General features: G+C 36.4%; 1 protein-coding gene and 1 long non-coding RNA gene across 2 annotated transcripts; one reads left to right on the forward strand and one right to left on the reverse strand.

Moving 5' to 3' along the window:
* Positions 1-6354, reverse strand: LOC105514385. Its single transcript, XR_001002169.1, has 3 exons — positions 6295-6354; positions 2679-2741; positions 1-60 (listed from the first exon to the last, which is right to left on the reverse strand). It is a non-coding gene; the product is annotated as an uncharacterized LOC105514385 (long non-coding RNA).
* Positions 2267-25003, forward strand: GSTCD (glutathione S-transferase, C-terminal domain containing). Its single transcript, XM_011945698.1, has 7 exons — positions 2267-2378; positions 2540-2584; positions 4856-4984; positions 13859-13992; positions 17115-17145; positions 21303-21372; positions 24691-25003. Exons 1-7 carry the CDS (start codon positions 2268-2270, stop codon positions 24825-24827), a joined length of 657 nt encoding a protein of 218 aa, XP_011801088.1. The 5' UTR covers position 2267; the 3' UTR covers positions 24828-25003.
* The last annotated feature ends 1712 nt before the right edge of the window (positions 25004-26715 follow it).

Consider the following 26715-nt stretch of genomic DNA (forward strand, 5'->3'; position numbering starts at 1 on the left):
CTTATTGAATATATTTGAGATCCTGCTCATATTTCCTGGAGCTTCATAATATTTATAGAACTAGAATGGGCAAAGAGAATGCTTTATTAGAGGCAGCTTTTCCATAAAGCGTCTGAGCACCTTGCTGCTGTATTTTTAGCTCAATCTCTGTGAATATTATGTGCAGCATGTGGTCTCTCAACTTAAACACAACCCTGAAAAGTACCTCTTTTCCTTCAACCTTCATTTCAACATGTATTTATATGCAAAGATGCAGTATTAGCAAGAAAAACAGATCTCCATCAGCATTTGCTTTTGAAACAGACCTAAGGAAGTTAGGTAACTCTAAATTTCTAATACAAATGTGGTATAGAACTTGATATTAGATATTTGATTTAATAATTGTTTTCCTATCTCCTTACTCTTAACAAAAACATTCCTTTTAACTTTCTTTTATGAAAATTCTTTGGCTAGGAACTGTTAAGAAATCTACAAACAGAGCAAAGACAGAAATGTTTGTGCTCAATCCTTACTTCATGGTGACTCCATTTAATAACGGTATTTTTTACTGTAGGTCTCCAAAGAGCCTCAAAGTACTTTTCTTTTTGCCTTCTGACACCTCCTTTCCTCCCCACTTCTTTCTTTCTCCTGCAAATTAAAACTGCATTGCCATAAAAATATAAGGCATATTTGAATGAATAGAAAGATGGATAGAAGTATGGTAAATCAAGTATAGTAAGTTGTTAATGGTAGAATCAAGGTGGAGGGTATAAAGGCATTCACTCTAAGATTCTTTCAGTTTTGCTAGATGCTTGAAAGTTGTCATAACAAAAATCTCTTAGGAGTGGTTACCCATGAAAGGTGGGATTACAGCTTTTACTTATTCTGTGTTTAAATATTATACACTTATTAGAGAAAAATGAAGATAATTCTTTTAAAAGCTACACGAATCTGTTTTCACGAATGAAGTCATCAGACTGTTGACTTAAATATTCTTCATATTTGAAGTTTACATTCATCCATGCTAAAGAAGGATGTGACAAAAGAATCAGTTGTGTATGATGCTCACATCATACAATAGGAAATTGGGTACTTCAATTATAGTATAGTCAATGGAATACTATGCAGCCATTAAAATATATAGATAGAAACAAGTGCATTGACATGGAAAGATATTTATAATATAATATTTCATATTTTGTAATATAACATTTTATATTTTATACCTAGCTAGAACACATAAAATCTATGAATATAACTGAAAGTAACCATACATATAAAATGTTATCTCAAGAGAAGAAAAGAAAGAGGTCATGCCATTTTTCTGGGAAAAAGGAGCAAGGAAACCTCAGTATGTTTAATTTTTTATCAAACCAAAAAGATTATCTGGATTTTCCTTTTTATCTATATCATGGAAATCTGGTGTCTTACATTTTCTAAATTTTGCTCTTGTAAAGAATGCACTTGAAATATATAAAAACAAATAATTTCATTCATTCTTCTGAAGATATTTTCATGGACTTGACTAGTGGTTTTGAAAGGAAAGTTAAGATGTTTTTATGTTGTGGGGCCCCAGGCATTTCATACTTGGAAATGCCCTATCTTGAATCTCTAATTGCATTATATTTCTATGTCTGACTCACGAGGAAAAGAAGCTTCAAAGCAGAAAACAGAAAATCCAATTTCTCTCTAAATACAATAACCACTTATTTATTTCAGATAATGTAACACCTATGTTTCAGGGTTTCCCAGTGTCCTACACAGAAGAATCAAGAGTTCAAGGATGTGTCAGTTAAGCAATAAAAATATTTTTAATGGTTATGGATCTCTCTATAAGGAGATTAAGCAATGTGTTAAAATTAGGTACTCTTTAAAATATGTCTCTGAAAAAAGATAAAGGGAGAAGACAATTACTGTTATTTTTTCCATCCTGCCAACATTTATTGGATACTTGGTTTATGACCCTAAATTTAGTGTTTCAGTTATTTCCACGCTTTAAAAGACATATTTTTCCCCATAGATTTTCTTTAAATGGCTATTGAAAGAAATGTTGAATAGACATAAAAGTAAAACAAGCAAAAATAAAGTTCATCTCAGGTTCTAGTCCTCTAGTCCTCATAGTCTGTTATATGGAATTCATCATTTATTCTTTTATATGTATGTTTGTGTGTGTATGCTTCCCCCCCTTCCACCTCCTCTGTGCTGGTAGCCTATTTTAAGTGTGTCTTCTTGTTCCCTTAAAATATATAATGTTTTGTGTTCTTTATGTCTTGTCTTTCTCAGGTAAAATGTCCAGTGATCGAGCTTTGAGGAAGCAGCAACAGTTGAACAACCTTGTCTGTGTGGTAACAAATCAGGCCAAACCTGGTGACAGAATTGTGGATTTCTGCAGCGGTGGGGTATTATATCTCTCCTTTCATCCTTTTTAGTCTTTCTAAGATTATGAGACTTTTCTATATTACATTCAAGGTCACATTTTTATTTGGCAAGATTGTGGTTTCAGAATGAGGAAAAGCTGTGGAGACCAAAGCTAATTTGTTTGTCTCACTGACTTTTTCAGGGCCATGTTGGAATTGTCCTTGCTCACATGCTGCCATCATGTCAGGTAAAGCCAGAATAAGAGATAAAAGGAAATATTTAAAAACTCTACAGTTCAGCTAGCCAAATGTGGTTTATCCCTGGGGTTTCTAATCACTCACCCAAGTCAAATATGTGGCACAGGCATTGTCTTTTCTTTGAAATAAACTTCCAAGACTCAGAATCTTAAGGGAAAAAAAGTAAAGTAAGATCATAAAACAGTTATCAATTTTTAAGAGGTTTATAGGTTTAAGTAATTTTTCAAAGAAATAGCTATTTTATTGCTAAATAAAATAATTATGATTCAACTAGTTTAATTTTCAATGTAATTTTAAATGGAAATACTGACCTCTGAAACTTGCTGAGCATGTTCTTTTGGTATCTTGATTTAGATGCATTGCATCGAAATTATAACAATAGCAAAATTTTTTAAAGAAAAAAAAAAAACCCCAAACCTACAATACGTGATCCATCAAAATGCTTTGCTTTTCTTATTCTCATTAAGTCATTGTCCATATGGATGCTTATTGTTGCAAATTTTAAAAATGCAAACAAAATTTTCCCTTGCTTTCACTCAATATTGTATCATAAATGTTTTTCCCCTATTGCTAATAGTTTTACATATCATCATATTTCAGAGAGTACCAAATATATTTTCAAGTAAATATATCATAATGTATTCAATCATTGCCACAATTTCTTAGAATTTTGTGCTGATTTTAGTCCTCTGCCATGTTAAATCAGTTCCTCACTGTGACCACTTTTTAGCATGAAAGTCTGTTTATTTTTATTTTTGTTTTGTTTTGTTTTTAATACAAACTCAACTGCAACAGAGTCTTTGCTGTGAGCCCTCTTGAAGGTGTGAACTAATTATAATGAATACTTCCGGGAGAAAAAAATGTGGAAGAATTAGTAGACTGGCCAGAATAACATGTAACAGAATGATGACAAGGGGACAGGGAACAGCATTCTTTTATTTTTCTTTGCTTAGAGAATAAATAGGAAAATAAATAAGGACTCCTGGGAGAAGAGGCAGGTGTTTGTTTTATTATTAAGTAAAGCAACACTTTTGTGATTGAGTAGGAGGAAGAGAGCTCACAGAGTAAAATTCTGAGAAGCAGAGTCAGGGATGTAGTATCTTTTCTTCCCTTATTAATATTTCTGGAAGCTTAGAAAGGTTCAAACCAAAAATGAGTAATCTTGTCTAGAATAGAGTCAGGAAAGCCTTTCATATCAAGTATCAGGTTTTTTAAACAGATTTTTTCTTACAGACAAGCATAAGAACAAAATAAGAACTAGGAATGATAGTGATGAAAGTGACTTAATTCTTTTCATTTTTCTCCATTCAAACCATCTTCTCTGCCTAGATTATCACTGGAGGCTCCTAACTGGTTTCTCTGCCCTCTGGCCTTGCTCCCACCAATCTATACCATACATTACAGACTGTGCCCTGGAAATTGTGTACCAATTTTCTCAGTTCTCCAAACACGCCAAATTCTTTGTCATCTTGGGCCTTCATGTGTGTTTCTCTCCCTAAAATACTCTTCCATTTCCCCAACTGATTTGTATTCATTTTTTAGGCCTCAGTTAATATATTCATTCCCCATGTCATCAAGTTTGAGTGCTCCCGTTGACATTGTTTGTCTTTCATTTAACGCTTATCACACTGTATTATTATTATTTTTTGATGTTTTGTTTTTGGTTTTTTTGTTTGTTTGGTTGGTTGGTTGGTTGTTTTTTTTGTTTTGTTTTTGTTTTTGTTTTTTTGGTGGTTTTTTTTGAGACAGATTCTCCCTGCGACGCCCAGGCTGGAGTACAGTGGTGCGATCTCAGCTCACTGTAACCTCTGCTTCCTGAGTTCAAGCGATTATCCTGCCTCTGCCTCCCGAATAACTGGGACTACAGGCGCACACTACTGCACCCAGCTAATTTTTGTATTTTTAGTAGAGACAGAGTTTCACCATATTGGCCAGGCTAGTCTAGAATTCCTGACCTCAAATGATCTGCCTGCCTCGGCCTCCCAAAGTGTTGGGATTACAGGCGTGAGCCGCCACACCTGGCCTACACTGTATTATTATTGCTTGTTTCACTTATATCACTATGCTATAAGAATAGTTCAAGGACCTTTAATTTTTCCTTTCTGTACCAGATTATGTGACATACTTCCTGCCACAGAATAGAGAGAGGCTCCATGATAATACGTTCTACATTATTAAAGCTATGAAATATAGTAATAATGCTTTGCCTAATGTCTGAGTTATGTTACTAAATATACTATTGTTTTCTGGGTAAAATCTAGGTTACATTAATAGAAAACAAGGAATTATCATTAATTCGTGCTAAGAAGAGAAGTGATGAACTGGGTTTAAGCAACATTTGGTTCATTCAAGCAAATATGGAATATTTTACTGGGATGTTTAATATTGGAGTAAGTAATCAAGTAATTTCAATTTCTTTAGCTAAATAAGAAAAATTACATGCCTTAGAGTAAATAATAAAGATAATTTTGTGTTCCTTGCTAAACAAATAAATCTATAATTTTGTATACTTATATTATCTATGAAATATAGCATATTAATGAATATTATTTTATTCATAGCACTTCGTCATTACATAATAGAGATAACATTGGCTACTCTATCAGACCAGAACTTTATTTTCTTCACTACAGAATCCCCAGTAGCAAGTGCTTAAAACTGGTTAATAATTGAGTAATTGATTCTGATGAACATGACTTTCCTTGGTTTATTCTGCATTTCTAGAAGACAATGAAGGAAAAGAAAAAAGAAGAAAAGAAAATAAAAATAACTTGTTAGTAATCTCTAAATACAAGCATTGCCTTGTGATGTTTTTTAGCTAAGATTTTATATTTACATGTATTTTCAGATTCCAAGAGAGAAAGTATATTGATCGTGTTTCTAAACCTTTGGATCAAATTGTTATTATTTGATATTATGAAAAATCCCTAAGATATGTATTTCTGCCTGAGCATTAAACCCCAGGGTTTTATTCTTTCTTGTAGAATTTGAGTTTTATGAACATGTTAGTGTTGCTGCTATTTCTATTTGCTTTAAATAATTTTTTTTCTGATTTTGATAGGAATATACATTTTGATAGTAATACAGAAAAATATATAATAATATAAAGAAGAAATAACCTATAATATGCCTATTATCAAGTGGCAAATACTGTCAAAATCTTTAGTGTTTATATATTTATGCACGCATATAAATGCATATTTTACACATATATGAACATTGTTAAGACTATACTACATAGATCCTGCATTGACTGAATACAGTCTTTTACCTTTTTAATCATACTTTTATTTTCTCATTGTTATAATGCAATTATTACTATGATGGATATTTTGTGCATCCTTTAAGAATTTTGATGCATTCGCCAAACCACTTTCCAGAAAGGTTCTTACTGACATCCTTTCTAATTACATATGTTCATATAAACATGCGGTTGTCTAGGTAGAACTTTTATCAACTTAAGTAATTCAGACCTTTTATAGTATTTCTGATTTTTACCCAGTGAAGTTTACTTCTTAAATATTGACTACTGCAAATTTTGGGGTTTACTGTAATTTTTTTCCAACCTAAAAAGTATGCTATTTGTTTCCTTTGTAGACACGATCTATAGTTGACTTCTGTTTGCATAAGCCTGGCTATTAATAAGGAAATTCAGGAAAATGGAGACATGTAATCTAGAAAATTCAAATTAAAAATATACCTATACAGCTTTAACTTTACATAAATGTTGAGGTAAAGTTTAGAGCTTCTCCCATGAAACAAGCCATTAAACCAGTCCAGGTATTACTAGTACACCAGACAGAATGGTAGCAAGTAAATGTGGACTGCTACATATTTATTTACCTCGCAAAGCATGGAATTTCCAGCCTATGTCTGGTTCATCTGTCTCTTGGCCCTTCATGACTTACAGATACGAAATCACTCTAGCATATTCTTGTAACTTCCAAGTGTATAATTTACTAACGCCAACTAAAAATGTATATATCTCTTTGGAAGTGAAATTTTTCTCTGCATTTCGTAATACATCTATAATGACTTTTTTCCTTTCATAATTACCCTTGTCAAGGTGTATAGAAAATGGATTAAAATTGCTTAGAAGGTTAAATTAAAAGTAGATTCACTCTGAAGAATATAATTTGCCTAGGAGAGTAATTGAGGTATTGTCACTAGGTAAATCAGACTAAATGTATCAGAGGTTCTAACTCCTGTGTTAAATGCATTCCAGTAAAAACAGTGTGGCTGTTCAGTAAAATACACACACACAAATTTAAAAAATAGTGTGGCTAGAGAGGAAAGCAGAATAACCAGATATTAGAAATGCATTAAAACTGCATAAATTCATGGTTTTGTGATATTTCAGTAAGGGCTTAGTTAGCATTTATCTTTGCTTAGTAAATGCTTTATTTTTTTCATTTATTATTTTTCTTTAGATATAAAAATTAATAGTATAAACAAGATTTTAATGAAAGAATTTTAAGACTTAGAAACAACGAAGTCTTTTTAAATTATTAAATGTTATAATATGTATATTAATACCCATGCTCTCAAACAATATTACAAATATTTATTTGCAAATAGTATTACATAAAGGGCCATGACTATGGAAAAATGATCATTTTGCATTAAAAACAAAAACTGTATGAAGGCTAAACAGCCTGCCACCAACATGTTTAGTTGGAAAATTTCAACAATAACAAACAGTCATTTCAACCAGATGATAAGGTACTGATTTCTAACAGTATTGGTGAATCCTTTCTATTCATTAACATGTATATGGAAATCTCAAAAAACAGTTTAATTTTCTAGTTATTGGTATTTGCTTTTTGCTGTTTTGCCCACAACATAATTTTTAATTATTGTTTATGACTCATAAGGGCTGACTACTTAATTATAAGCTCATTTCTATTCATATAGGTATGTTAGTATACAATTAAAAGAAGCATGCAATTATAGACTGTACTTCGTAACATTTTTGATGAGTAATTATATAATCCTTGTTTTAAAAGATAAGGACCTTGAGAAATTATATATCCTGCAGGCACGCTTTCTAAAAATCATTAAGGCAAAATAGGGGACTTCTGAGATGAAAATAGCAAATAGAGGTATTTCAACCCCACTTCTCCCCGAAAACGTTCAGATCCCTAAATAAGAATAAGAATCAGAAAAATCAAACTCTATCTACGATGTAGCTATATTCAACATTCTATAACTTGAATTACAATATGAAGTGAGAAGGTGAAAAGCAGATTGAAGAAAAATGGTAAGTTATTGAGTAGAAGAGAAGGAAGATAAAGTTGAAATGCATGCCAGATGGAGTGGCAAGAAGGCTGTCAGGATGCAAACCACTTTGCTCCCACAGAATCCCAGAAAAGTTTAGGAATTCAGGACATGTGAAACCTCAGAGGAAATGAATAGGGAGGGACTGAAATCATGTTTAATTAAAAATGTTATTTAGAGACAAGATTCCTGCTCTCATCTTGTGTAAACAAGAAACTACCTCTCCCCAGCTACTAAGAGAGACAGGAAGTTTATTTTATGAAGAAATTGAACCAGAGAGGCACCAAGTATAGAGATATCAGGCATAGAGAAGGGCAACGGTGATGTGCCATACCAAGAATAAGAATTAAATGAGAATCTGCATACTGACGGATAGATCTCTTCCCTACCCATCTGCCTTCTAATTCCAGAACCACAGAAACCAGGATCATTTCCACAATCATCAGGATCAAAAGATTCCCCTCTGTAGAAGCAGAACTATCCCCAGAGAAAAGAACTACCGATACTGCAGCTATAATTTAAAAAAAAAAAAAAAAGGCACCTGTCCAGGCTTTTTGATCACCCAGTCACTAGTGAAGCCCACCAGTTTTCAAAGCCTTACGCTTTCATTCAGAACTTCCAATCAACTTTTTAGTGGTTTACTCTTTAATATGAACAGCTAAAGGAATACCAAACATGGAAAACTTCCAAAATGGAAGATAGAGACCTGTATTAGTCTGTTCTCACACTGCTAATAAAGACATACTCAAGACTGAGTAATTTATAAAGGAAAGAGGTTTAATTGATTCACAGTTCTACATGGCTAGGGAGGCCTCACAATCATGGAGGAAGGCAAATGAAGAGCAAAGTCATTTCTTACATGGTGGCAGACAAGTGCATGTGCTGGGGAACTCCCCTTTTTAAAACCATCAGATTTCATGAGATTTATTCACTATCATGAGAACAGCATGGGAAAGATCCACCCCCATCATTCAGTTACCTCCCACTGGGTCCCTTCCATGACACTTGGGAAATAGGGGAGCTACAATTCAAGATGAGATTTGGGTGGGGACATAGTCAAACCATATCAAGACCAAAGCAACAAACATGATAAAGGGTTTTAGTCAAGGAGAGACAAGAGAAGATAATACATTAGTGAAATGAGGATATAATAAAAAAGAAAAAGAGTGAATGATCAGAGAACAAGAAAGGATGTCTTGAAAAATAAAAGTATGTTAGCTAAAATTGAAAACAAATTAAAAATTAAGAGATAAAGTATTTTTTAAAAGAAATATAGCCAACATGGCACAAGTATACATATGTAACAAACCTGCACGTTATGCACATGTACCCTAGAACTTAAAGTATAATAAAAAAAATAAAAAAATAAATAAATAAAAAGAAATATAGCATACCACTTGAAAAAAAAAATGAAGAAAAAAATGAAACTGGAAAGAAGCAAATTTTTTAATTAGAGATTTAGTCCAGGAATCAAATACCTCAGCAATAGCAGGACCAGAAAAAGAAAACTGGTATGTGGTAGGGAGGAAAACATCAAAGAAAATATAGGAAAATGTGTTAATAATTAAGAATGCATTTCTCTTGATAAAGTTAACTTACAAAATAGCCTAAGCCAAGGCACGTTGTGAAATTTCAGAATACCAAGGGTGAACAGATTTTCCCAAATGTTTCCACAGAGGGAAAAATAAATAGTGATATACAATAATTTATAATCAAAATGCTATCACACTTCTTAATAGTAGTGTGGAAGGCTCGATGACAGTGAAACAGCACCTCAAAAATTCTAGCAGAAAATTTCTAATCTCAAATTCTATACCTAGCTAATCCATCAATCTAGTAAAAAAAAAAAAAAGTAAAATAAAGAAAAATTCGACAGTCAAGGTCTCAATAAAATGGAAATTGTACGTACCCCTTTTCAGCAAGCTACTAGATAATGTGCTTCATTAAAATAGAAAGTAAATGAGAGAAAGGATTAAGTGGTATCCAATACAAGAGAAAATTTTTCAGTATCATGGGAGAGGGAAGTCTTAGGGCAAGAGCTGGGCAACAGGCACTGAGTCCATATTTTCGTAAAACGTCAGAAAGCCCAGGAAAGATGTCTCTAGGAAAGAAAAAGGGAGCTGACCACTTATTTGAACATTTTCAAACAGTGGAAAATTATATTGTAGAGCATTTCACAGAGCTTTTGGGTAGGGGACGACTTGGATGTTAAAAAAACAAGCAGATATCCAGCACTCTTCCCTCGGCTGTGAACAGTATATACAAAGCCATGAGAAAAGATGGGAAAAGGTAAGATAGTGTATAAATGTGCATAAAAAGCCAAAAGCTCTTTTCTCCTAGTAGAAAGATAATAAATAATGTCTCATATTTACAAATCAAGAGATATCAATATACATTCATCATATAGAAAAACAGATTTTCAGGAAGTAAACCAATGAATTGAACAGCATTGACTTTGGTAAACAGATTTTCTTTCAGGGGTGTGGCAGTGTGTACAAAAAAGGGGCTTTTAATATAATTGCTTACCTTTTAGCATTATTTGAATTTTAAAGCTGATTACCTATAATATTGTTGTATGAAAGTTTTAAAAGAGGGGAACAAGAGTACACAGGTGGGACTAGCCTGCTTCTCTGTCTAAGGTATCTATAGTTAAGAATCCTTCTTCAAAAAGCAACGCCAGAGATAATGATTGGGCTGGGGCAAGTTTAGAGATCATTCAGTTCAACCTTCTCCTTTTACAGGTGGAGAATTTGAGGCTACGAGAAAATAAGAGTCACCTAGCAAGTTAATGTGGGAGCAAGGTCTAGAAGTCCAGTCAGTGACTTCCTGTTTACTTCCCATATCTAAAGAAAAGAGTAAATAGAGCATAGAGAACTAAAAAAAGAAGTTTGATTTGACGTCAGACAGATTGAGTTTAAATTTTGGCTCTTTGTTAAAAAAAACTTAACAGTTATTTCTCTTACTTGGAGCAATATTAACCAGTTTTTGTTTAAGGACTATTTGCTTGTTTTTGTTTGTGTGTTCACATCTCTTGCTCATTTTACTCTCACTTTATTGGGCTTTTTCTTTCTTTTTAGAAGTTTGTTATATATTAAGGATATAAATCTTTTGTTTGTGTTGTAAGTTGTCCGTCTTTTCCCTACTTTGTCATTTGTCTTTTTACTTACGGTTTGGTTTTCTGCCAGTCTCTACTAAAAATACAAAAATTAGCTGGGTGTGGTGGCAGGCACCTGTAATCCCAGCTACTTGGGAGGCTGAGGCAGGAGAATTGCTTGAACTCGGGAGGCAGAGGTTGCAGGGAGTCAAGATCACACCGTTGCACTCCAGCCTGGGTGACAAGAGCAAAACTGCATCTCAAAAATATATAAATAAAAATAAATTTTATTTTGTCACATTTATTAACCTTACCCCTTATTGCACGTAGATTTTTAGCTTAGTTAGGAATTACATCCCATTTCCCTTGGTTGTGCAGGAATTTACTCATATTTATTGCATTTTAAATCTCTAATGCATTCAAAATTTATTTCTCATGTGTGATGAGAGGAAAAGATCTAAGTTTTAGTTTTTTATATGGCTATCTGGTTAACCAAACATTACTTATTAAAAAGTCCATCTTTTCTCTCTGGTTTGAAATACCACCTTTATTGTATGATAAATTTCCATATCAAATGGTTTTTTTGGTCTATATCTCTCTTCATTATTTGCCTGTCATTTTTGAGTTTCATTTGATAACAGTGAAAACTAGGAGTATGTGATGCAGTAAAACCTTTTATTAGTAGACAATTACTACATTATCTATAAACTATTGTGTAAATAGTTATTCAAGTTACTTATTTTCTTTAAATGAATGAAATAAACTCACTGTTTTGCATATAGTGAAAGAAATGTGAACCTAAGTAAAGAGAGACTTATAAAAGTAAATCGTCTAAACTCTTTTTTGCTTAGAGCCTGAACAGGGTTTTGTAGAGAAGCTGTCCGATGCATGGGGTCAGGCTTTGAGGTCAGTCTCCTGCCCCTCAGTAGCTGTTTTGTTGTGGGCAAGTTCTTAATTTCCCAAGACTTCATTTCCTCACATCTAAATTGGAGATAATAAAGTCTTTCAGGGATGTTGTGAGCATAGTTCTGAGTGCCATCACCCCACATAGCATAGTGCCAGCACATAAACACTCAGTAAATGTCAGTTTGCTTTCCCTCCAGGGGAAGATGTGTCTGTAATTTTTACTATGAAATTTTTCTCCAACTAGACATGAAAATAAAGATTAGCCTGTTTTTTACTCTGAAAAGCTGAGTAAAAGGAGCATATGAGAAATCAAGGTTATTTACTTTCCCAATTCCCTGTAGTTGTTGCTGCCTTTACTGGATACCAGCCTTCCTAGGCTGTTTTCAGAGTGAGACAGGAAAGGTGGGATGACAGCAACATGGAGATTGTTGACTTCTTTGTGGCTCATGTAAGTCTAGAAGGAGGAGGAGGAATTCAGGAGGACAATTAAGAACAGAGATCAACGGGTGCAGCACACCAACATGGCACATGTATACATATGTAACAAACCTGTATGTTGTGCACACGTACCCTAGAACTTAAAGTATAATAATAAATAAATAAATAGATAAATAAAAAATAACAAAGATCTTGCTTTCCTGTTCCTGATAGAGTATTGTTTTTAGCTTTCCAGTTCAAAAGAGGCATCTGGCTTACGATATTTTACGTTCGCTGGGCGCGGTGGCTCATGTTGTAATCCCAGCACTTTGGGAGGCTGAGATCGGGAGTTCAAGACCAGCCTGACCAACATGGTGGAACCCCATCTCTACTAAAAATACAAAATTAGCCAGGCGTGGTGGCACATGCTGCAATCCCAGCTACTTGGGAGGCTGAGGCAGAAGAATCGCTTGAACCTGGGAGGCGGAGGTTGTGGTGAGCCGAGATTGTGCCATCGCACTCCAGCCTGGGCAACAAGAGCAAAACTCTATCTCCAAAAAAAAAAGTTACTTTCTAAAATTTACAGAAAATCTCCTCTTTACCCTAAGAGCCCCTTCCTACCCTGAGTTTGGTGAGGGAAGATTATAATTTATTATAATTTGTGTCTGTTCAGAATGAAATGGAGATGTGAGGTTTTTTTTGGTGTTGGTGTTTTTTGTTTGTTTGTTTTGCCAAAATCCAGTAAAGGTTATTCGTCTTTTAGAATCCCTACATCTGATTTTCATTCGGAGTCCTATTTAGGATTTATTTGGCCTAAGAATTTTCATAATTATCTCATTTGTAGTAAGATTGTAGTAAGTATAGATATACTTAAGGATATGTGTTTTAAAAACACTTAAAAATCATTTTGAGTTATTTTTATGAGTTATAGAAGCCCCACTCATTATTCTAATTCATAATTTCATTCAATCCTTTTAAAATAAACTCATTGAAAATAGTTCCTGTAACTCATCATTCAATGCTAAGGATTGTTATTATGTGAAAACATCTTAAAAGGCATGACATGATATGACTCAATTAGTTTTAATACAGCCCCAATTAGATTATATTAGTGTGGCATTTGAGGAAGTGTTTTCAAATACATTTTTATTTAATTTTTACAACAGCATTGTGATATGTCAGTATTGTTAACCATCATTTATAGTTGAAGAGATTAAGGCCCAAAGAAGCTAAATTTTAAGTGGCTCAGGGTTACACAGCCAACCAGAGTAATAGACTCGAAATTCTCGTTTCGAATCCAGTGTTCCTGGAACAATGCTATAGTTTAGATATCCACTTGTGTTAATTTTTCCACACTAAAATTGCATCAGATTTTCCGTTGAATGAATCCTGTGCTTTATTTGCAATATTCCATGTGTAACCTTTCAAACTTGCTTAGTTTTCATAATTAATTTATATGTGTAGCTAAGTAGTCCTTTGGTGTGGCCAAATGATAACTATTTAAAAGGCATGAAAATTGCACTGTGAGTTAAGAGGGAACTTAGTGCTAAGGCCTGGTTTTATTTTCTAGGTAGCATTGCATGCTTGTGGAGTGGCAACAGACATGGTGATTGAGCACTGTATCAAAACACGGGCTTCCTTCGTCACATGCCCTTGCTGTTATGGTTTCATTCAGAACACCTCAAAGTTTAATTTTCCAAAAAGGTGAGAAATTTAGTGTTCTACCTAAGACACCAACATGGGTATAAGCCAGGACACAAAACTTGTTTGATATAAAGTTGCAATGACTTCATTTTGAGCTCATTTCCTCTTTCCACAATGTCAAATATTGTTTATAAATTGTATAAGGAAAAGAACTCCTTTACGTTTGTCCCTGATTTTTCCCCTGGATCCAGTTTTTGCTGAAATTTAGAAGCAAGGCTATCCAGGAGTCAGGCAACTAGAAGTCTATCGGCTTTAGCACTTCTCTCTGTATTTCTGAATAAATTTAAAACTATAACCATAATATCTATGAGAGGCAGTCAAGTACAGTAAAGTGTTTAGGACCTGGAAGTATAGTGCCTGGGGGAAAATACTAGCTCCTTATCATTTTATAAGGCAAATTACTTAAACTCTTTTTGCCTTAGTTTTCTCATCTGCAAAATGAGGGTTATGATAATAACTACCTCAAAGTTTTTGTGAAAATTTAATATGTGTAAAGCCTTTAGAAGTGGCAATAATAAGTACTCAATAAATATGAACTGTTGCTAATAATGGTAGTAATGTCACAGGATCCTTGGGGCGTCGCTTTGCCAGCTGGAACCTCTGTGGTTGGTGGTGCCTTTGCCTGAGTTTTGCTTGGGCCTACTGGGCTCATTCCGCTCACTCAGCCTGGAAGGCTGCTCTTGGCTTGCACTACCAGCCCAGATCCCACACCTGCCAAGGGTGAGTCAGGTACAGAGTGGTGAGGGGTACATGAATGAGCGAGCACAGGGTCCGGCCACTTCACACAGCCGGGCATGCTGGCTGCTGTGGGGCAGGCATCTCCAGGCACCAGCATGGGTGCTGGCTCCCTGCAAGGCTGCAGCTGGACCAGGTGTACTGCAAGCAGCTTCCACTGTGAGCACTAGGGAACACGGTGGCAACCAGAAGCTTGGAAACGCCAGGAGCCACAGAGCCCCTCAGAGGGCGTCACAGCCCTGGCTCAGGGAGCTCCTATGTCTGGGTTCCCCGAAGGGCCGCATCTCTTCTCTCCTCTCTTCTCTCCTCATGCTTGCAACATGGCGAGTGGGTATATTTGGGGGCAAGGGGGCATGTCAGCCCTGTTTGTGTTACAACTCTTAGTCCTGCCATTTGGCAGTTCCTGAGTTCTTGTCCCAAATCCAGTAAGAATGAGGTACACAGACAATTGGAGGATGAGCAAGGCAAAGGTGCTTTATTGAGCAACAGTACAGCTCTCAGGAGATACAAAGTGGGTAGCTCCTCTCCACAGACAGTCATCCCAGTGTCTGCTCAGCTCTCAGCCGAGAGGAGACCCACAGAGGGTAGCTTCTCTCCATAGGCAGATAATCCCAGTGTCTACTCAGCTCTCAGATGGAAGGAGACCCACAGTGGGTAGCTGCTGTCTGCAGGCAGGTCATCTCATCTCATCTCATCTCATCTCATCATCTCATCTCATCTCTGCAACCCTCAGCAGAGAAGAGATCCAGAGTGGGTAGCTTCTTTCCGCAGGCAGGTCATCCATTGTCTGCCCAAGTCTGGCAGAGTCTGGGGTTTTTATGGACTCCAGAGGGAAGGAAGTGCATGCTGATTTGGCCATGGGTGGCCATGGGTGGACCTGAAAAAAGCACTGTAAGTTCTCACTTTGGTCCACAGAGCTGGCAGCCTGGGCCCCAGGCTTCGGGCCATTCCTCGATTGATGGTGGGGCTTCACCAGGGACCTGCCCCTTTCTACCTAGGAGCCTGTCTGTCTCCTGTTGCCATCAACCTACCATCCAAGGTGCCCATGGCACCCAGGCTGTTTGTGCCAAGGGGTGCCTACAGGCCCATGTCAAGCTGCCCTCAGTCCCCCCTTGGCCTCCCTCTCATGCTCGTCAGTGCCCAAAGTCCAGAGGCGGCTGAGGTGGGGGTGGGGCCTGGCATGTCAGCACCACCTTGAGTGCACACACATCTGGCCAGGTCACCACAGTGCCTGGGCTTGGCCTCAGCGTTTGGTGACCTTTACAGTATGTTACTACCACTTCCCGTCTTTTTCACACCTATGTAGATTTACTGACATTTGTTGTCCCTTGTCCTTTGAACTGATCTCTTTAAGAAGTTTCTTTGTGAATAAGACCTATCTCAATCACCAAAAATAGAGTTGAGAATTTATAAATAGCATACTGTTTCTACAGTACGTGGAAAGAAGTACGTGTTTCAAACAAACTAATTGACACTAATAAATTTAGTATCAAATGTATAAGTCAATGTTTTTGAATGACTTAAGAGTGAAGGCTATAGCATTAATAAAAGACAATGTTTATGGAATATATGTTTATCTTTATTAGCTATGACAACAGTGATTTCCTGATGTATTAATCACGCCTTTTTAAATTTTCTGATGTTTTATTATTTGCTGATCCTGGAGAGACTGTTCCTCCCAGGGCTAGCCAATTCCTAGAGATAGTAAAGGTCTTATGAACAAGCATACCTTCCATAAGTAAACCAACCAACCCAGAGCCCTTACCCTACAACTACCTCCTTTGTCAAACTCTTACTACTTCCAGACCACTATCCCCCCGCCCTACTACCCTAGGGCCAAATATCAAACAAGTAGGAACAGCGCTATGCCTCAGTTCACTGATATTGTTCAAACTAGGCACTCTCAAACCTGCTTACCTCACCTTTTTCTTCCCATGGAAACCTCTGCCTCCTGACCTATACTGGTGTTTCCCCATGTGGCCCTTCATCACATGGCATGCCCCCTCTTCTTGGGAAACTGTGAGTAATAAAGTATCTTTTCAATGGCAGTCCTCTCCTGATCAGTTGCCTGTGCCACATCTGAATAACAGTAAAACCCACATGTTAAAACACCTGGATCTTAGTGTTCCCATGAGGGGTAGAGACAAAAAAAGTGCTTCTCTAACATTGTAAACAATCTGTGGAACAGATTTCTTAAAATTAATAACATATTGATGATATACTTTTCTATCTTTTTATAAAAGCATTTCAAACTGGCATAGTTTTTACTTTACCATAGCATTTTATACTTTTTACATACAAAGCCTATTTATATAATTTAGTTTCTTCAAGATTATTTTACTCTTAATATTTAGAATGATGACTAATTCTTTTTTTTTCTATTTCAGTGAGCAATTCAAGAAAACTTTATCATACAAGGTAACCTTAAAAAGATCTAGATGTCATCCTAATACACTTTTTATCCTTTATATTTTTCCCTCTCATATTTCTAGTGGAGTAAATAATCTATAGTTATAATTGAATAACTCATGAATGTCTAATATGGGTTTCTTTTTCTCTTTCTTTTGCAAATCCAGATTAACTCTTCAAGTAGGTAACAAGATTTGTGAAGGGTCTGAGATTTTAACTCTACTCGCAGTCTAACAAGTTAGCCTGCCAGTGGATGCTGGCAGAAGATATGAGACCCCTAAGTCAGAGACAAAAGACAGTTTGTTGCTCATGGCAGTAGTGGTAGCCACAATACCACTGTTTTCACACTGACTCTCTGCCACCCAATTCCCACAGGACAGAAGCAAATGGGCCAGCTAACACCTGCCCTTTATTCCAGGGGGAGATACTATATATTTTCCAAGGCTGTTTACTCTGCAAACGTGCTTGAAAAGATAATCTATAACAGAGGAAAATTCTTTTGTAAAAGGTCAGATAGTAAATATTTTAGACTATGCTGGCCACAACAAATCTCCAAGTATTCCTCTTCATTGTCCTTGACATTCTTATTGTTTTTGTTGTTCTTGGTTTACAACTCTTTAAAAATATAAAAACTTTCTTAACTCATAAGCCACACAAAAACTAGTCACAGACTAGACTTGGCCTGTGGGCCAAACCTTGCTGACTACTGGTCTGGAACAACGACAGTCTGCTTGTAAAACATGAAGAAACACAAGAGACCCACAGAGAATTGTCTTCCAAAAGTAGTCAGAACACATATAGTTTTTAGTCACCAATCTGATCAAAACAGTTTCTAGCTTCCTAAACATCACCCCTATCCAATTAACTGGTCAATAGCATGATATAATACAATTTAAGAAATGATAATATTTGAGAAAAATATATAAATAATTCCATTAGAAGTTGATAAATTCATTTGGATTCTTAGTTAATGCCACTTTTTGCACAGACTCACTAAAAACATAGACTCATTTTACATACCAGCCCCTATATTTTAGGACTTTTACTTTCCCTTCCATCAAATAGTTGAAATATAGTGAGGTATAGTGACCTAAAAATGTTCATTGTTACCACCTCAGCAGCTGTGTCTCCTTCATTCCTGCTTTATAACTCAAATGCCCACTTCCAACTCTGTCTCTTACCACCTTACGTGCTACTCACACCTTCCTCCCTTCCTACCAACCCCGCACCCTGTACAAATATGCACAGATATGGAGGGGGAGAACCTTTAGTGTTCATGCTTTCAGCCAAAACCACAACATTGCTGGCCTTCGCCTACTAGATTAAAAGTTTACATATTTTAGGAAATATATGATTTTGGAGGAAACATTAGGACCCAAGAAACTTTATTTGCATAGCATTCAGAACATCTCACCTTTCTCTCACGAGGCTATGCCAATAAAGTAGAAAATAAATTGGGAAAACAGGCCAGGTGCAGTGGCTCACACCTGTAATCCCAGCACTTTGGGAGGCCAAGGCAGGCGAATCACTTGAGAACAGAATTCAAGACCAGCCTGACCAACATGGTGAAACCCCGTCTCTACTAAAAATACAAAAATTAGCTGGGCGTGGTGACACACACCTGTAATCTCAACTACTCAGGAGACTGAGGCACGAGAATTAAGCTTGAGACTAGGAGGCAGAGGTTGCAGTGAGCTGAGATTGTGCCATTGCACTCCCACTGCAGCCCAGGTGACAGAGTGACACTCTGTCTCAAGAAAGAGAGGAGAGGAGAGGAGAGGGAAGAGGAGAGGAAAAGAAAAGAAAAGAAAAGAAAAAAGAACTTGGGAAAACAAAAACTAGACCCCTGTTTCTAATCCCTTCTTGAGTGATGCTAGTTAAACCAAACAACGAGAGGATGTATGGAAAAAATCAAGGGTGGTGAAGAGATAGGCTGCCCATGGTCTCCTGACTAGAAAAGAATGTAAAATTTCTACAGTAGGGATGGGGCACACAGAGTCTTTCAGAAAGCAGAAACTCCCCAGTATACCAGTCATAACCTTTATCTTCTCTTTCTCCAACACTCCCAAAAGCTGCTTGGCCTTTTGAAGGCCTCAGAACTTTGTGCCAAAGTACCTTGAGACTCATTTAGGAAGTGTTTTTCTCTACAGTTCAATTTAGACAGCAACCTTTACTGAGTACCTACCATGTGCCTTGCTCTTTCAGAACTTGATTTTGACCAAAGAGAACACACACAAATAATTCCACTAAAATATGGTGAGACTTATCAGTACAAGAGAACTGAATCTTATCTGAGATTGCGATTGCCTTGACATTACCGTTATATAAAATGAATCTTAATTTGCAAACATCATGAGGACAGAGTGCACACTGTTTCTTTAAGTCATGTAATTCTAAATTATCCTTCTCTCCCTTCATTGATGCCTGTTAGTTTGTGGGGAGTTAAAGTTATTAATTGAAACCATTTCTCACCCACTGTCATGAAATTTTATAGTTAGCATTAATTTTTTTTAATTATCCCTTTTAAAAGATATCCCTTTTAAAAAACCAACATTGCCACAGTCATTTCACTTATTAAAAATGGAGGCTTCAAATTTAATGTATAGAATACTAAAGGAACAAATGATGAATCTGAGTTTAACCTGTTTGCTAAGCTGACAGGTGAGATTATGTACACACTTAGAAACAACAGCTGTTCTGAATGAACAGTTGTCGTGGGATCATTGCTTCATTTCGACTCTGCCTAATCACTCACTTTTGGCTACATGCAGATTTAAGAGTACTGTGCAAAATCATCAACTCTGATTTTAAAGCCTTCTTTTCTTTTTTCATTAATGCACTCTTTCCTAAGATTGTTAAGCAGAAGTAATAATCAGGTGCTTACCTCAGGCTGTCTTTACAGTTTGTCTTAAAGCAGAAAGGGATACACTTCTGCAGCCTTTTGGAGTGAGAGAAAGAGATTCAGGCTTCTCTCCTCTAAAAGGACTGAGTGAAAGGAAGAGTCAGGACAAGTCAAGAACTAGCTACCACCTTGCTGGATATCCCAGAAAACTACAGAAGCCACACAGTGATCTGCATTGCTTCCTTTTCCTCTGATAGAATGAAAAGCCACTTAGCTTGCCAGGCGCAGTGCCTCATGCCTGTAATCCCAGCATTTTGGGAGGCCAAGGTGGGCAGATCACAAGGTCAGGAGTTCGAAACCAGCCTGGCCAACATGATGAAACCCTGTCTCTACTAAAAAAAAAAAAGTAAATACAAAAATTAGCCAACATGGTGGCATGCACCTATAGTGCCAGCTATTCAGGAGGTTGGGGCAGGAGAATTGCTTGAATCCAGGAGACGGAGGTTGCAGTGAGCCAAGATTACACCACTGCACTCAAGCCTGGGCAACAGAGCAAAACTCCATGTCAAAAAAAAAAAAAAAAAAAAAACAGAAAAGAAAAGCCACTTACACTTAGCAAGACTGCCTGGAACCACATTCCAGAGTTTCAAATAAATTTTATAAAAGAAGAATATAAGTGAATTTTTAGTCTTTTAATTTAACACATTATAATAGCAAAATGTAACCATATTTTTATATTTCAGCTAAAAGCAACTGGGCAAAATGACGCTGAGAATTTTCTGTGCCTCTATTCTTAAGAACTGCATCTGGGCCGGCTCGGCATGGTGGCTCATGCCTGTTAATTACAGGACTTTGGAAGGCCAAGGCGGGCGGATCACCTGAGGCCAGGAGTTCCAGACCAGCGTGGCCTACATGGTGAAACCCCGTCTCTACTAAAAAAAAAAAAAAATACAAAAAATTAGCCAGATGCGGTGCCATGTGCCTATAGTCCCAACTACACGGAAGCTGAGGCATGAGAACCACTGGGAGTCTGGTAGGCAAAGGTTGCAGTGAGCTGAGATCACACCACTGCACTCCAGCCTGGGCGACAGTGAGACTGTCTCAAAACAAAACAGAAAAATACAGTGTACTTGAAGGGAAGAAATTATTTAGCATCTTCTGAAAGTTTACTTTTTTAAAAAATACTATTTGTGCAGTACTTTATTCAGTTAAACAATGTTGAACTCCAGAAAAATGAGGTATTTTTTTTTTTTTTGGTGGTTGTTTTTATAACTTTGAAGCAGAAGATAAAAGTAAACCCACATTCTATTGCTTTTTCTTTTAGGAACACATGATTCTGTGCAGATTTGCAGACCAGACAGCTGTCCAGCTCCCACCCCAACGAAGGCTCATAGGTATGTGTTTTCACAGAGCAGCTGTTGAGTGTATTATGCACAATATGACTGGGAATGATTGGACCAAGTCTGTATGGGAAAAATTTAGCAACATGAAGTCTATTTTTCAATGAGAAACTAAATATGTTCTTCCCCAAAAAACTTAATTCATATTGAAAAGGGTATTGTAACTATAACATTTTATCCTATTTTGGTTAACTTTAATACTTTTAAATGTATTTTGAATGTTTGTACATTGAGTAGTATTCTTACATTAAATCTCTTATTGTTATGAACAAACTGCAAGATCTATCAAAAACCACGAAAGAAAATAATAAAGATTAAAAAGTCAACTATATACACCAAAATTGATGCATTATAAAATGTATACACAGGGATGATGATGTTCTTTCTCAGGAAAAAGGATACTTGTGTATTATTTATCATAGACCAATTTGTTTGACAATATTAAACATTACGTAAGTTGGAAGACCACAGAAACATTTCAAGTTTAATAAGTAATTGATTTATTGAAGACTTCACTTTAGAAAAAGAAATCACATTTAAAAGAATAATAGCAGTTAATAGTTACACATTTAAGCACTGAGCTAAATGTTCTCGCCTGTTATCTCGGTAAATTCTTACAAATATACATATGGGGTAGTACTATTATTTACATTTTAATGATAAGAAAACTGAGACAAAAGCTTGCCTGGGGTCCTTCATCTGGTAGATGATGGAGCTATACTATGAACCCAAATTATTTGATTCTGGACATGAAGTTTTTGTCCACTTTAGTTACTACTTCCCAGCATACTGGTGTCACATCAGAGTTTAAGATAAGTGGGTTCAGCCAAAACTAATCTTAAAATTATTCAGAGAAGCCCAACATTGGACATCATTATATTTTTTCTCTAAATTTCCAATGTAGCCCCTTTTCCTCCATGATATAATAGAAGACAGATTGTTGTTTCTTTGGCTGAGTACCAGATGAAGCTGTTAGCTTACATTCAGAGACCAAGTTGTATGAAAAATAGTTATCTTTAAACTCTAAAATCAAAGGCAGCATAGCAAGATGCTCACACTTGGTGACCTGAGACCTGAGACTGAAGGAGTAAATGATTCCTTCTCTTTCTCACTGTCTGCAGCGTAAACATTTGAAAAGAACTCATTCTCTCCTGCCTGCAACCTCTGTCTTTCAATGCCTTTCCTTCTTGCTCCTCCTTTTCCCATCTCCAACACTTTGAGTTAATCGAACATACATTTGATAAGACTCCATTCACTAGACCCATGTCTTAGTCTGTTTTTGCACTGCTATAACACAGTACCATAGACTGGGTAATTTATAATGAACAGATTTTTATTTTACTCACATTTCTGGAGGCTAGGAAGTCCAAGATCAAGGGGCTGGCATCTGGTGAGGGTCTTCTTCCTGCATCATAACATGATGAAAGGCATTACATGGCAAGAGAGAGAGAGCAAGAGAAGGCTGAACTTGTCCTTTTATAAGGAGCCACACTCTAGATAATGAACCCACTACCATGATAATGGTATTAATTCATTCACTCCACCCTCTTGGCCTAATCACCTCACATTAGGCCCCACTTCCTAACACTATTGCATTGGGGATTCAATTTCCAACACATGCTTTCCAGAGAATACAGTCAAATGATAGCAATCCAATGAAGACATAATTAGTGTGGTGGATGGATGGGTATATGGTAGATGTGTGGTTTAGGTATCAAACTAAAGGGGAGTAGCTGGCAGGGAAGTTGCTAGAGTGGCGGGGGGTGGGGGCATTTGGCAATGGGAAGAACAGGGGGAATCACATTGAGAGAAAGCTGTCACGTCTATACCTCTGCTTTACACAGGCCATTCCTGTGTTCTGTGAACATTTTTAGGAAACTCCCCAGGCCCACAAAGGTAGACTACCAGCAGTTAAATTTTAGTTGTAGAGACACTTCAACATGTGAAAACATGAAATTCTTCTACATAATGGAAAAGGAAAAATTAACTGGACTGGGATCAAAGCCAAGGATAAATGAGCTGCAATGTAAACCCTGGGTGGGTACTTAAGGAATGTAGAGCATCCCATTCTGACAGAGTGTGTTTCATTTTAAACTAAAAAGTAGATGGGAGAAACATTTACAGATGTCTTAAAGGAAAGACAATATTTTAAGGGAAAAAAAGGAATGTCAGCCATAAGGCTGTTAATGAAGAAGGGATGATTTAGCCTAAATGGAATTCTAGACATCTCTTTTTATATCATTTCTAACACAGTTTATTCTTTGTGGAATGGGCCCTTTTAAGGAAAATGTACAAAATAAGCATTTTAAGTGTGAGTCTCTCATTGCTAATTCTTACCTACTGATTTCACCTTCCACTATTTTTTTCTGTGAGGATTCTGTTGTTCACAGAACTTTCCTATTTTGGTGATCTGTCTTCATTTCTGCAGTTGTTTAATTTATCAGTTTCCACTGTCATTCAGTGTTGACACATTATTATAATTGTTTAGGAAAAATCAAATGAAGTTCTGCATAGTCAGTGATCTTTTTCCAGGAGGATGAAGAAGCTTATATATTGAATTTAGAGCAATTGAAAGTATAAAAGTAAATCATGGCTTTGAATATATTCAGCCCCAAATCATTTTTCCCAAGCTACTTTTAAAGTTTATGTTTGCCAAAGGAAAACAAATTAACTGCTTTTCTTGCCAGTCAAGTTTCCTCTTTTGTCTTCCAAAGATTGTAAAGGAAATACAATACCACTATTTTATAGAGGTACAGGAGCTCGGAAAATTAAGAGTATACTACACTCAACATTACATTTCCACCTGAAATAAAAGGCATGTGATTGAGAATGTTCTCAAATATTTTTCATTTCTCACTTCTTTATAGCCCTAAAAAACTTCAGCTGGAAAAGCTAACACCCCTTAATCAGCATGTTATTTTAAATATTCTTAAAGGCAAATTTTTTTTCCACAATTTACAGATAATGTAGTTTTACAGGGAAAGCAGAGAAAAGGTCTTTAAATGTATTTTTCACCAAAGTAGGAAATACAGTCTGAGGCTCTAATTTGAGATTTGCTTATAAATACATTTGAAAAGGTTAACATTCTTTAAATTATTAGCAGAGGCAAATATATGAAGTGCCATGTTTTTGTCACCATCATCTTTCCACACTGATCAAGAATTAGATTGAAAGAAACTAAACAAGACTTAAGGGTACAAAGCATGCTCCATAGTACCTGCAGATTTTGTCACTATATAAATTCCCTTAAACAAACTGAAATTGTCCTGCTAGTGAAAGGGTGTCTCATGATACCATCTGACTGTATTTCAGGAAAACAGTGCATGTGCTTGGTGGATCTGGATCGAGCAAGAGCTGCAGAAGAATGTGGCTACTCCGTTCAAGTGATATCCATGGAGCCAGAGAGCTGCTCTCCCAAAAATAACATGATTGTGGGAGTCCCCATTTAAAATGAGACATTCACATTTGATATTTTGCCATCCGTCTTCACGTTGGATGCCCAGTGGCATTCAGGAGGTTCTTGGCATAACTAGGAAACAACATTAGCCATCTTGAACCTATTGTGCTCAGGAAGGAAACCAATAGGAAAATCTTGGAAGAAAGGCTCCCTGCAAAGCATCACAAATGCTCTTACAATGTATGATTAAAGGACTGCTGGTTTTCTTAGTGAGAATCCCCTGAAGTCTCGGCTGCCAAAAGAATAATACCAGTGGAGGTTCCATCACAGGAATAACAATTTCCTTCTCACTTCACAAGTTCTTCTGATCTTGCCAATGTGATGTTTAATTCAAAACAGCGCACTTACAGCCTTTATTTTATACTTACTTAGATATTCACATGGGGACTGAAAGTAGACTCAGTAGAGTTTTTTTTAATATATTTTTAACAATTGTACTTTTTCTATCACTTTAAAAAAATCTAGTCAGGTAATTATAGTTATTTTTAAGCTGAGGTTAGTTGAACTTGTATAGCATTTAATATACTCCTTTTAAATATATTTCTGCCAGGCATGGTGGCTCATGCCTATAATCCCAGCACTTTGAGAGGCCAAGGTAGGAGGATCATTTGAGCCCAGGATATTGAGACCAGCCTGTGCTACAAAAAAATCAAAAAAATGAGGTGGGAGGATCACTTGAGCCCAGGAGGTCAAGGCTGCAATGAGCCATGATAGCACCACGGCACTCCTGCCTGGGTGACAAAGCGAGACCCAGACTCACGATGAATGAATGAATGAATGAATGAATGAATGAATTTCCCATAAATTTCCAAATGAGACCATCACTGGTTCAAATTATTAAATAATTGCAATAAATTTCCTATTATGGGAATGTGGAATTTGAGGGTCCAGTATTTTCAGGACCTTGGCCTAGATTCTTTTCAATTCAAAGATGAGTTGCAAAAGACATAATGTTTTGCCTATGGAAGTAAATCATCTAGAAGAAAAAGATTAAAGAATTAGTTAAGCTTTTTTTTTTTCTTTTTTTTTGAGACAAAGTTTCGCTCTTGTTGCGCAGGCTGGAGTGCAATGGCACCATCTTGGCTCACTACAACCTCTGCATTCTCCTGCCTCAGCCTCCCCAGTAGCTGAGATTATAGGCACCCGCCACCATGCCCGGCTAATTTTTTTTGTAATTTCAGTAGAGATGGGGTTTCTCCACGTTGGCTAGACTGGTCTCAAACTCCCAACCTCACGTGATCTACCCGCCTTGACCTCCCAAAGTGCTGGGATTACAGGCGTGAGCCCCCGCAGCTGGCCAAGTTCTTTATGTAATACTACAGTGTGTTGTCACAGAATTTGTTACTCAGATATCAATCATTTTTATTGGTATATTTCTGGGTAAAACTTATTAGTGGTGTGAGGAGTGCAGAATATGGAAGCTTATTTGAATAGTTCTCTCTAACTAAATTCTTTTGCTGCCAGCCAACATTTTAAAAGACAAATGATGCATCCTCTCTCAATGCTGCTAATTCTTTAACGTTTACATGTCTCAGTTTATTCCATATGAGATTTATTTTAATGTTTTCAACCCCTGTATAACATGTATCACGAGGAGAAAGCACTTTCATTGATGATCACTATGGATTAAAATATAGGAATTTTTACAGGGCAGTATGGGTTGGGGTGGGAGACATATTGGAATTGTGTTTTCTGGGATAAAATTTTTAAAAAGAATTAACCATTAGCCCTGAGTATTTTAGTCATTTGTGCCTATAGATAACAACATGCTCTTTTATTCTGGACTTTCTTCTTTTAATTGAGGTTTAATCTATATACAATACAATAACAGATTTTTAAATATTCATTTGAGATGTTTTGACAACTGTATATACACATGC

This window comes from Colobus angolensis, unplaced genomic scaffold (genome assembly GCF_000951035.1).
Source record: "Colobus angolensis palliatus isolate OR3802 unplaced genomic scaffold, Cang.pa_1.0 Scaffold244, whole genome shotgun sequence".
Lineage (NCBI taxonomy): Eukaryota > Metazoa > Chordata > Mammalia > Primates > Cercopithecidae > Colobus > Colobus angolensis.